At 33.4% G+C, this 13,739-nt stretch overlaps 1 protein-coding gene across 1 annotated transcript; it reads left to right on the top strand.

The window, feature by feature from the left end:
• The first annotated feature begins 1,304 nt into the window (after nucleotides 1–1,304).
• LOC115878603 (protein extra-macrochaetae-like) lies at nucleotides 1,305–12,285 on the top strand. Its single transcript, XM_030895150.1, is given in 3 exon segments — nucleotides 1,305–1,522; nucleotides 1,524–1,814; nucleotides 11,619–12,285. Coding segments are annotated over 3 exon segments (417 nt in total). The 5' UTR covers nucleotides 1,305–1,441; the 3' UTR covers nucleotides 11,664–12,285.
• Nucleotides 12,286–13,739: the final 1,454 nt, after the last annotated feature.

Raw genomic sequence — 13,739 nt, 5'->3', positions numbered from 1 at the left:
TAAAAATCAAAAGAGGGGTTTCTCTGGTAATATCATTTCGATTTTATTCTTTGATACATGTTTATTATTAATTTTGATTACCGTCATATTTTTAGGAGTTTTTTTTTCCAAATAATTTCTGAAGTAACGCCAATATTTGGATGAAAATTGGTGTCTGGGAGTTTTTTGACATGACAAATTTGATTTTGAAATCAATATGACTCCTATTTGTAGGGGGCGCCACCTACATGTGTTTTAACTGTTTTGAAAAGTAATAACATTTCGTTCGTACCCGTATAAGACCTACTGAGTGAAAAAATGTACATTTCCGTGACTTTTTACGTAAAATAATGTCTCTTCTCTAAAAAATAGTCAATACATGTCATGATTGAAAAAAATAAAAAGGTTGAATTTATTTAATTATTGACAAAAAATAAAAAAGTCAAAAAGACATGTTTAATTTGTGTCCATGATAACAGGTATTGATAATTTCGATTCGAAATATCTCGAGAATCATTACTTGTAGCGATTTTTACCAAGAGACCTTTTTTACGTAAAAAACGTTGTAAATGTATATGTTTTACTCAGTAGTTTTGTACAGGTACAGACGAAAAAGTTATTACTCTTCAAACCAGTTAAAAAATATATAGGTGGCGCCCTGCACAAGTAGGCGTCATATTGACATCAAAATCAAATCTTTCATGTCAAAAAACTCCCAGACACAGTACTAATTTTTATTCAAATATTGACGTAACTTCTTAAATTATTTGGAAAAAAATCGAAACTTCTACACACTGTATCTCCGAAACTAAGTATTTTAGGACGTATATTTATACGAACTGTTTTACTTATTTTTATCTGCAGAATATGCTGCCAAAGTTTCCGGAATACAGTTCGGACCACCCTATATAACTAAACAAAGTTTGTGCTTTTTCAACATTTTAAAACAAAAAAAAATATGACATTAATTAAAATTCTAAACGAAATTATATTACCATAGAACCGCGTTTTGATTTGTAGGACTTTTGAGGAGGTGTATAGTGTAGAAGATTGTGGTAGAAGGATGGTAGAAATCTAGACTTATTATAGACTGATTGTACAAATTCAAAATAAAAGAACGCAGCTGCTGACATAAAATTGGGTGCCCACCATTTGGCAACGCCGTCCCAAGCCAGCGCATCGCCAGGCGCCTAGACTTTCTCATTGGCGCCCAGCGCTTACCTGTTCGCTCCTCCCCACTTCCCTAAATCGCTCCCTGTGATTGGTCCGTTCGCTTCCCCCTTAACAAGCTATAAAAGCCGATCTCTCCCCATATCTCCAACATTTCCCATCGCGACCCCGTAGTGACAACATCGTGTTTAATCGTTCACAACTGTTCTATCGTTGCGTAGCATTTCTAAGTGCGGTAGTGCGTTTGATTTCCTCTGGAATTTGTGCGTGATTCACCTTTATTCAAGTCATCATGAAGGCAGTAATAGCTCAAGCATGCGCCGAGACAGCTGTAGCCGCTGGCAGAGTCGCCAAATCCAAACAGAAAGACGTGGGAAAACGAAGAAATCCAAATGTACCTTAGCAAGTTAAAGGATCTAGTACCTTTCATGCCGAAAAACAGAAAGCTTTCCAAACTGGAAGTGATCCAACACGTTATAGACTATATTTGTGATCTTCAGTGTGCGCTGGAGACGCATCCTGCCGTGGGGGCTTTTGATGCTCAATCGGTGCTGAGTCAAAAGAAATCGCAGGCGGCTGTGAGTCCCAGACAACCTTTGGGAGTGAGGCAGAGTCCGAACACCATCCTCAGTCCTTGTGAGGCTCCAATAGTACAAACATTAACGGTGAGTTTTGTACCTGAATATATTTTTTGTTTCTAAACCTGCCAGATGTTCAATACGAAAAAATATGTGATGTTTGATATTTTGACAAGAATGATGTAAAATAAATCACTGTCATACATTGTCTTCCTCACATATTTAGATACTCTCTTGCTAATTTCCTAATTGGTCTTCTTCTAGGTCTCTTGGGTACCATGCTGTATTTTTTTTGGTCCATCTATTATCCGTCTTTCTTGTCTGGTGTCCTGCCTATTGCCACTTCAAGGTTCTCCACTTGATTTGATTCTGTGGATGACATATATTACCTGGGTCTTTTGTCGTATCCACTGTATTCTTTTGCGGTCTTTCTTAGTTATTTCCAGCATATTTCATTCAATTGAGCGTTGTGCGACCTGCAGTTTCCTTATAATGTCCGTTTTAAGTGTCCAGGTTTCGCATGCATAGGTCATGACAGTACACATTTGTCGAATACTTCCTTCTTTAGATAAAGTGCCATTCTATATTTCAACATGATTGGGTTTCTTCCATAAATACTCCATGCTAACTTAATTCTTCTGTTGATTTCTGGTAGTATAGAGATCCCGAGCTGTGTATTAGTTGTCCCAAATATATATATTCTTCTAATATTTTCAATGTTTTGTTATTTATTAGAATGTCTTTTCTGTCTACTTGTTCGTTGTACACTACTTTAGTTTTTGCATCATGACCTAAGCAGGAATATTTTCAATGTTTTGTTATTTATTAGAATGTCTTTTCTGTCTACTTGTTCGTTGTACACTACTTTAGTTTTTGCTAAATTAGAAACAATTAAAAATGCAGACAAAATTAGAAAAGGAACAATATTTTTTTTTTTCTTGACGCGTCGAAAATCAAGTTCTTAAAAAGAAGGTACCTACTTTGTGTTAGTTTAGGGAATTGCAAACTATTATATTTTAGACACCTACTGTATGGTAACGAAGAGTCTAGAATTCTTTATCAGAACATCATTTTTGTTTGTGTTAATTTAAGAAATTTCGTGTATTTTTGGACAATTTGATTTTCATTTTCTTCCAAACCTTTATTTTACAACATAACTAGGTGTATGCATTTCTTTATATACTCAGCTATATACATTGTTATGTACTACTCTAATTCAGTGAGTTATGTATATTCAGTAAATACGAAAGAAATAAAACTAAGACCAACAAAATAATTACCTACTGTTTTCTTACAGTACTTTTGGACAACTGCCTTGCATAGGTGTTAAAATATAATGCTCATTACTTATTCTATAATTGATTGGAGTTCAAGACAGCACAAATATGAACTCTACCTTTTGCACTCCCATAAAATAATAGTTTTTATAATTAATACCTTCATTATTCTATTTTCTATAGAAACCCCGAGAAAAACTCTTATACAATCACGAATTTGAACAAAATTTACTCACCTACTACATACCTACTTTGCCATAAGTAGGTGTGAATTGTTTTGAATGATAAACATATTTCAAATGGGCTTATTGATGCTAGTACGATTTTTAAAAAATGAAATGATTTAAAACTCAAAGTACAACATAATTTGTCACGGTATGATTGACCTTAATTCCTGTCCTAAATATTTTTAGAACAAAGAACAACTCACGTATAACAAAAATAACAAAATACATCATGACCTAAGCAGGAAACACGAAGAACATTCGACTAAATAAATAATGGTGCCCAAACAAGACAGCCCAAACATTTAATTCCGTTTATATGAAACTTTCCCTTATATCACCAACCCGTATATAAACGTACGTACAGTTTATTACAATCAACACCATTATAAATAGGAAAAATTCAGGACGATATTGAAAGATCGTACCTCTCTCTCTACATTGCAGCTGCTCGGCTAGAAAACACGTGCAATATACAGCTGTGAGTCTGTCTGTCAATAGGTACTTACAGGCAAAGATGCGTTCGCTCGGAGATTTTATTTATGTAGCTTTCTTAAGAGTCCGCTTCGCTAGTCCGAAAAAGTAGCAAAATAAGCGTTCGGCATTTAACGTTTTATGTAAAACTGGCTAGGTATTTTTACACAAATGAGGAAGGAAATTAAAGATAAAGAATTATACTATACCTGTATTGTAGCACATTTTTAGACAACTTCTTTATTTTTAAGATTTTGATGGTGAAACAGCAACAAAATATTCCTTATGTTTGAACTAAATATTCTCGAAAATAAAGCCATACTTTAAAATTCCGTTACAATACGGAAATAGATTGAAGTTTTGTGATTACAGTGATATATAATTTGTATGGTTTTGTAACAAATTACTCGCTATTTTATGGGAAATGCTGAAGCTCTGCAAACCTTAATCAAAGCAGATGTGTTTGCAATTTTGGATGTGGCTTAACACGACTGGATCGGGCTAAGCCTTAGGCAGATTTCTGAAATAAAATATACAGGGTGGTCCGAACTGTATTCCGGAAACTTCGCCAACATATTCTGCAGATAAAAATAAGTAAAAAAGTTCGTATAAAGCATGTCCTGGGTCGTTTTGTTTCGAGATGTCAGCAGAAAGTTTCATTTTATTTCGGGATTTTTCGAAATATTTGAAAATAACGGCAACGTCAATATTTGAGGTCGGTGGTTTTTGACATGAGAAATTTGATTTTGATGTCAATATGACTCCTACTAGTAGAGGGCGCCACCTACATATTTTTTAACTGGTTTGAAGAGTAATAACTTTTCGTCTGTACTTGTATAAAACTACTGAGCAAAAAATACACGTTTACGACGTTTTTTACGTGAAAAGAGTCTCTTGGTAAAAACCGCTACGAGTAATGGTTTTCGAGATATTCGGAATAGAAATTATCAATACCTGTCATCATTGACATAAATTAAACATGTTGACTAAATAGTTATTAGAGTCAAATCATAAATTTGAAATGTTTTTGTGCCAAATGTTCAACAGAAACTATTTTTTGAAGAAAAATTTATGATTAATTTAAAAAAATAAAAATTTATTATTTCAGTGAAATAAATATCTAGTCAACGTGTTTATTTTTCGTCAATAATGACATGTATTTACTATTTCCATTCTAAATATCTTAAGAACGGTTGCTCGTAGCGATTTTTACAAAGGGATATTTTTTACGTAGAAAATCACAGAGATGTATATTTTTTGCTCGGTAGTTTTACAGGTACGGACAAAAGTTATTACGCTTCAAAAACTAAACATTACGTAGTGGCGCCTCTCTAGTAGGAGTCATGTTGACATCAAAATCATTTCATGTCAAAAAAAACTCCCAGACACCACTTTTCATTCAAAATGTGACGTTACCAGAAAACCTTCGAAAAATCGGATATCTCGAAACTGCGATTTTGGACAGACTTTATTTTATCTGTAAACTCTGCACCGAGTTTCCACGAATACAGTCGGACTCCTATATTCCTTTCGACACATACCCTTTGCCGACCCCTGAGGTAAAAGCTTGTCGCCCTTGGCCGTCACGTCCATTCGTTCCGGCCCCGTCAAAATACGGATGGAAGTTAAACCATACAAAATGAATAGACTACCGCACATTAGCCCGTCACGGCACCCAGCAGCGAGTCTGTCGACGGAACAATTCCAGCTCTCCGACTCTCCCCGTCAAACGACGGTCCGTGCCGGGAACGGGCTAACTGTACGCGGAGCCGGCCGGCCGGCTGGCCTGCACAACTTATGGAAACGCTCGATCGCATATATGTTTTGCAATTATTTGGCAGTTGTTATTGTTATAGAAGTCCGAGAAAGCAGTCCTAAGAAAAAATTAGGAAATTAAATCGTTAAATAAATGATGGGACTCTCGCGTTCAGTCCGCTTTTTGATTAATGGGGTGGACCCACATTTTTCTCTTTATCTTCTATTTATTTTCTTCTTCTTCTGCCAAAAATGCGGCCGCTACAATAACTTCTTCATCAGAACTGCTGCTTTCACACATAGTGACTCTGTCACTGCTACATGACAAACTAAAAAAAAAAAAAAAACCTTCGCAACATACGACCGCGACGTGACGGCTTGCCGGTTTCCTGCGGCAAAGTGGGCGACCAAGCTCTCCGTCGCCTGCAGGCGACGAGCAGCTACGGTCCGTGCTGTGCCGGACAAGTGGGCGACAAGCTTAACCCGAAAGTACAGCGTAATAGGTAGAAACCAAACTTCAGCCCAGTGAATGTCTTCATTTAATAATATTAAACCTTTTAATGAATAAAAGTTTGCTCACTGTATATCAGAGATAAATATTTTTAATTTGTAAATATTACTTGGAATCATATTGGAGTACATCTAAGAAATAGGGGTCAATACGTCACAAATGTTACATATTCATATTTAGTCTACAAATAAATTAATTATTATTACAAAATTCCAGTAAGAGACATCAAAATGATGTCATTTTATTTTAGTCTGCTAATTTACTTGCAACATTTCACAGTAATAGTTTATTCAAATACTTATCATAAAATTTCCAAAAACCTTGATTAAGTTATTAATATGTGATACTGAAAATACAAAGACTATTAACTAATCCTAAATGAGAAATAAAAAACTGATTAAGTGTATAATAACCGTGTTTACATGTCCATTTTATCCATCTGACCGAACCGTTGTGTTAATCAAAATAAATAAAGACAATGGAAGTCCGAAATTCTTTGAGTTTAAGCTTCATGAATTTTCTTAAATCGAATTATTTAATGTAAAACTTCTTTAAATCTTAACCAAAAATAAAAGATCAGGTTTTTATATGAAAAATACACTCTGGAACTTTTAGACCCTTAATTTATTTCTTTCCTGTTTTTTCTGTTTACTAACTAACTTAAGCAGAAGAGACATTCTGACAAATAACACAACACTGGAAATAGTAGAAAAATATATACAGGGTGGTCCGAACTGTATTCCGGAAACTTCGGCAACATATTCTGCAGATAAAAATAAGAAAAAAAGTTCTTATAAATGTATATCCTAAAATGCTTAGTTTTGGAGATACAGGGTGTAGAAGTTTCATTTTTATTTCGATTTTTTCCAAATAATTTCTGAATTAACGTCAATATTTGGACGAAATTTGATGTGTGGGAGTTTTCTGACATGAGAAATTAGATTTTGATGTCAATATTACTCCTACTTGTAGAGGGCGCCACCTACATATTTTTAACTGGTTTGAAGAGTAATAACTTTTCGTCCGTACCTGTATAAAAGTTCTAAGTAAAAAATATACATTCACGACGTTTTTAACGTAAAAAAGGTCTCTTAATAAAAATCGCTACGAGTAATAGTTCCCGAGATATTTGAAATCCAAATTATCAATACCTGTCATCATTGACATAAATTAAACATGTTGACAAATAGTTAATAGACTGAAATCATACATTTAAAATGTTTTTATGTCAAATCATTATCAATGATCATTTTTTCGAAGAAAATTTTAAGATTACTTTAAAAAAAAAATTTCCAAATTTATCATTTCATTCAGATAACTATCTACTTAACATATTTATTTTTTGTCAATAATGACATGTATTGACTATTTCCATTCTAAATATCTCGAGAAGGGTTGCTCGTAACGATTTTTACTAAGAGACATTTCTTACGTAGAAAATTACGAAAATTTACATTTTTTCACTCAGTAGTTCTATACAGGTACGGACAAAAAGTTATCACTCTTCAAACCAATTAAAACACATTTAGGTGGCGCCCTCTACAAAAATGAGTTATAATGACATCAAAATCAAATTTCTCATGTCAAAAAACTACCGGCGGACACCAATTTTCATTCGAATATTGATGTTACTTCAGAAATTATTTGGAAAAAATCGAAATAAAAATGAAACTTTTACGCCCTGTATCTCCGACACTAAGCATTTTAGGACATACATTTATACGAACTTTTTTACTTATTTTTATCTGCAAAATATGTAACCGAAGTTTCCGGAATACATTTCGGACCACCCTGTATATATTTGGGACAGCTAAAATACACAGCTCGGGATCTCTACTACCAAAAATCAACAGAAGAATTAAGTTAACATGGAGTACTTATGAAAGAAACACAATCAAATTCAAATCTAGAATGGCACTTTATCTAAGGAAGGAAACATTCGACCAATGTGTACTACCAGTCATGACCCATGCATGCGAAACCTGGACACTTAAAATGGACATTATAAGGAAACTGCAGGTCGCACAACGCTCAATGGAACGAAATATGCTGGGAATAACCAAGAAAGACCGTAAAAGAATAAAGTGGACACGACAAAAGACTCAGGCAATAGATATCATCCACAGTGTCAAATCCCCCAAGTGGCAAGAACACGGCAAGAAGGACAAACAACAGATGGAGGAATTAAGTGACCTAGAAGAAGACCAAACCTGGGATGGGACCACGATATTAGGAAATTAGCTGGGATAACTTGGGCCCGCATAGCCCAACTATAGTCATCAATGAACCCAATATGTGAGGAAGGCTACACTATAATTGGAAATGGTTGAATAACCTGAAAATGAGATAATGATTTATTTCTGTCTTTGTTTTTATTTTCTGAACATTTAAATTATTTTAAAGATTTTTGTTAACAAAATTATCTACTACCGTTGGCACTACCGTTGTTCAGAGCGATCGTACCGCCTTTCTATAAACGTACTATAAGGGTATTTGTATGGAACTCATTGAGAAGATTTAATTCAATTTTCAGTAGGAAATGGCTTGTTAAACACATATTTATTTTTCTTCTTCTATTTTTTTATTTGTTTATTATTGTTGTTGTCTGGTTAGAAAGCAGTCGTTTAAAATGGCAAAAACGTTATTCCCGGTTGGGTGCAGGTGTATACAGAGTGTCTGAAAGTTAACTTTTCCACAGTCAAATGAGTAACACCATCTGCTCTTATTTTTGTTATTAAATGTAAAGCTGTAAATTATATGACAGTGAAAACTACTACAAATATTTATTCTAATTTTATTGTTAATTTGCAATAACTATCACTTGAAGACCACAATTTGTTGGTGACTATAGGACAGCACTTAAATCACGAAATTTTATGAAGAATTATAAACAAACCTGGCAATTTAAAAGGTTATCTCTAAATGTCAGAGAGATTTCGCAGAGCCATGATGTAAAATGATTCAGGGCATCAGCTTTAAGAATTTATTCAGAATTTTAATCTATATTGACTCATACTGAACCAAGAAGCAGGAAACAAGAAATGAAGTAAATACAGGGTGGTCCGAACTGTATTCCGGAAACTTGGCAGCATATTCTGCAGATAAAAATAAGTAAAAAAGTTCGTATAAATTTACGTCCTAAATTGCTTAGTTTCGGAGATACAGGGTGTAGAAGTTTTATTTTTATTTCGATTTTTTCCAAATAATTTCTAAAGTAACGTCAATATTTGAATGAAAATTGGTGTCTGGGAGTTTTTTGACTTGATGACTATTTGTAGAGGGCGCCACATACATGTGTTTTAACTCTTTTGAAAAGTAATAACTTTTTGTCCGTACCTGTATAAAAGTACCGAATGAAAAAATATACATTTCCGTTATTATTTACGTAAAAACTGTCTCTTGGTTAAACTCGCTACGAGCAACCGTTCTCAAGATACTATTTAGAATGGAAGTAGTCAATATACCGTGCTGGCAACTGTTATTTTTGGGTTGGCATTTATTTGTGTGGAGGTAAATCGCATAGGGATCTTATTAAGTCGGAGTGAGAGAAATGCGACCGACCGACGCGACATGCGACTGTGTGCTGTTGCGGCGTTGCCGATTCGCCTTTCCCTATCAAGTAAATTAAAATCACGATCGCAAACCGCTTATTTTTAAAAGACTTTTTTTTTCAAGAGATAACTAGATAAAATCATTAGACATGTTTCTGAGCATCTGAAACGGAATTATAAGGATATCATTAGGGTGTCATTTTTTTATAACGAGAAAACGTCAGTAATCGCGATAATTTAAAAACTCAACCTTTTAACACATAACATGCCATAACTCAAGAACCACTTTAGATATTGAAACTTTTTTTATTTTCAAGATCGGATATTTTACAATATGTTTACATAAGAAAAATTCGATAAGGTTGTTTTTTCCATTCAAAAATTGTATACAATCCATTCATTTACTTTTAGAGCATAGCAATTTTCAGCAATCGTGTAATTTTTTTATTGCTAAAGATTTTCACATACTGTCTACAAAGAAAATACAGCAGAAATATTAACAATGTTCTTGAAAAAACTACAATCTATTATTTCTAATAGATTTCGAGATATCGATTTTTGAATTCAGAGTTCTAATAGCGCGACCACTATCGAACACCCACTCAATTCTACTTATTTTTACCAAAAATGCAAGTGTTTCTAGCTTGCACTTAAAAAAATTCAAGCTATAGGGAAAATTACAACGACTCGTTAATAAATAAACAAATTAAGTATCACGAGACGTAATTAAATCGTGAAGTTGAACGCATGACGTACACCTTTCCCTAGAACTTTAAGTACTGACAGAGATATTGATTGGGTCGACGGGTCAACTGCGACAAATCTGCTATATCTCCTTCCACGTCTCTTAGCGATGTGCACAGTTTCTCGGTTTATTTCATACGTTTGGCAACGTGTTTACTGTCCTCTCTTTGTTCAGTACATTATAAACGCATTGTACTCTTCTTACTTACGGAAATCTCGACCCAAGACTAGACCTTTGCCAGCTCTTAGTATGTCATTATTGACAAAAAAAAACATGTTGAATAGATAGTTATTTGAATGAAACGAAAAATTTAGGAACTTTTTATTTTTTTAATTAATCATAAATTTTTCTTCGAAAAAAATGATGGTGAAACAGTTTTTGTTGAACTTTTGACACAAAATCGTTTCAAATCTACGATTTCAGTCTAATAACTATTTAGTCAACATGTTTAATTTATATCAATGATGACAGGTATTGATAATTTCGATTCCAAATATCTCGAAAACAATTATTACTCGCTGCAATTTTTACCAAAAGACCTTTTTTATGTAAAAAACGTCGTAATATTTCACTCAGTAGTTTTATACAGGTACGGACATAAAGTTATTAACCTTCAAAACCGTTAAAAAATGCCCTTTACAAGTAGGACTCATATTGACATCAAAATCAAATTTCTCGTGTCAAAAAACTTCCAGACACGAATTTTCATCCAAATATTGACGTTACTTCAAAAATTATTTGGAAAAAATCGAAATAAAATCAAAACTTCTACACCCTGTATCTCCAAAACTAAGCATTTTAAGCCGCATTCTCACGACTCGTGTACTTGACAAACATTTGTAAATGATATACAGGGTATATTTCTATTCGGCGCCGGACTAACTAACTGGAATTTAAATTTCCCGCTAGAGATTCACGTGGTAGCTCTGCAGTAAAAAATGTCACGTTGCCATATTTATTTATTTATTTCCTGACAATTGTCTTTCGTTTTGACGCTTTAGTTTTGTAATACGAGTTTTTGGTTGAAATGACATCTAGAGATTATTAAGCATCACAGAAAGTTTAAAAAATATTTCATTTATCAGGTAGCCCTCAGACTATTGGACGTACGAACTTACCCTGTATAAGCTTATATCAGTTCCGTTACAGCAGGCAGTACCAGGTTCGTCTATACGCCGCGGTACGTGAGTTTTTTTCAATGAATCCCATTGACTGACTTCTCGATATAACGGATCCTTTTTTCTCTGCGATTTTATTCTTGTATGAACATCTGGCATATCAAAAACGCACGTGCATCCTATCACACACGTGTCCCTTCAGTACACACTAACTAATAGTTTTTTTTTATTTACAGACGACGGAAGCTCTAACACCATCAGACAGACCGAGGTCCAGCTAAATCCCGACAATGGAACATTGGAAATTCTAAGAAAAAAAACGTATGGTTTTTCGTTCCAGACCACCAAAATTTAATGTATATACATCTTCATAGACCACTGATATATTTAAGCCCGTGTTGGGCTTCTATATTTATCAAAAATCAAATGGGACTGACTGAACCTTATAAAAGATAATGAATATAATGACGTAGCGTGTGTATGATGCACACAGACAGAGGAAATGCTGACTTGTTGTTGTGGTTTGAGTTTTTCCTGTTAGATCACTGAATGATTTGATTGTTTACGTAATAATTACGGTACCTGTTCCGTTGCAATTTGTTATTTAAATAGATGTTTATTAGTTTTCAAAAAAAATTGTAATAAGAATATTTCAAATTTAAATGTCTTATTTTTTACTTTATCATTACAGGGCATTATGATTGCTAACATCATACAATTAAAAAAAACATCTAAAGCTTTAACATTTTGTATAAAAAATTGCCCCAAAATAATGATAAAGTAAAAAATAGTATGTTAATTTACAATAATGCCTATCGTGTGACAAAAGCATTTACTGTCAACACCCGGGCATTGTTGTCTTATTATAAAAAAATAACAGTATTTTCAAATCAAACAATAGCTTGTTAATCATCAGGACATTAAAAGAAACAAAAATATTTTTAGATTTTTTATGATTTAGTGACTATTTTACTGTGATTTTATTTTAGCTTAGGTTTAGTTAGGAGTATAGACGAACACGATTTTTTTTGTACAAAATAATATATATAGTTATGATGAAAAGAATGAGATGAGAATGTGGTACAACATAGTTGGATAGTACCGAAATATATAGATTTTTTTGTAAATGAAAATTGTAAATTTATTATTTGTTTTTTTCATGCTGAGACAGTTTTTAGTGTACATAAAATATATGGTTTAAGACAAGATGAGAGATGGCGCGATTTCTTTTTGTTAAACAGATTTCTTTTTTCTATGTATAAACAAATCTTTATCGAATAAAAATATAGAGATGATTTTTTTGAAAATGGCTTTTGTTTTATTAATACCCTAATTACCAAAAACTTACATATTATGTGACATTCAATCAAAATTATCTATCATACCTAGATTCTATGAATGTTATAGAGAGATGTTATAGAGAATTCTATGTCTTCAAAGCACTATGATGTTACCTACCCCATAGACAAATATTTTCCTAGATATTTTCATTTTTATGATTTTGCGTCAGTAGATTTTTATTGTTTGATAAAATCCAGAGTGGCTGTGATATACATTTTGTTAATTTAACAAAAATTAAAGGATGTAGAGTAATCACTCACACAAAATGGTAACTAGCTGTTAAAGATTTGACAGATATGTTGAAATAACGTCAGACATATAACAGCCACCTAGATTTTATCATCTAATAAAGACCACTCCACACTAAATCATAAAAATTAAAATATCAAGAAAATTTTTTGTTTGAGAGGTAGGCAACCTTAACGGTATTTTGAAGAGACATAAATTCCCCACTTAATATCGGAATAATATACTAGGTGCTCTAATTAAAATAAAAAACTTGCTTTTAATGGTCACCAATGTCAAATATCAATTTCCTCACACCGTGTATAACTTTTTGGGGCAAATTTTAATTTGAGACGCATCCGGGTAATTGGTCTATAGTTGCGGAGAATATTATAATATATACCGTATGATCGAAATAAAGAAGAGTATGAGCCAAGTAATGACAAGTAATAATAAAGAATAATTTTTATTTGTTAGTGCTCATACAGCCAAATAAAATAAAATAAAAAATATAATATTTGCTCGTGCGCAGTACGATAAAGCTGGATAAAAGTTAACTTTTCCAGGTAGCATACCTATTGATACTTATGTAGCTCCCACTGAACCCCACAATCCTTGCAGGGAAGATTGGGAAGTGGCCTAGCTAGTAATAACAGAACAAAAGCTGAAATGGGCGATCGACACCTTTCAGCCCTATAAAGCAGCAGGAGTGGATGGGATCTTTCCTGCCCTTCTAAAGGAGGGTCAGCAAATAGCTACTCACCATCTACTAAGCATTACAAGAAGCAGTC

The sequence above is a fragment of the Sitophilus oryzae genome, unplaced genomic scaffold, assembly GCF_002938485.1.
Source record: "Sitophilus oryzae breed Bouriz unplaced genomic scaffold, Soryzae_2.0 scaffold_151_pilon_pilon, whole genome shotgun sequence".
Taxonomy (NCBI): domain Eukaryota; kingdom Metazoa; phylum Arthropoda; class Insecta; order Coleoptera; family Curculionidae; genus Sitophilus; species Sitophilus oryzae.
The sequence above is the reverse complement of the archived record's forward strand: the minus strand, read 5'-3'. Positions and strand labels throughout refer to the sequence as shown.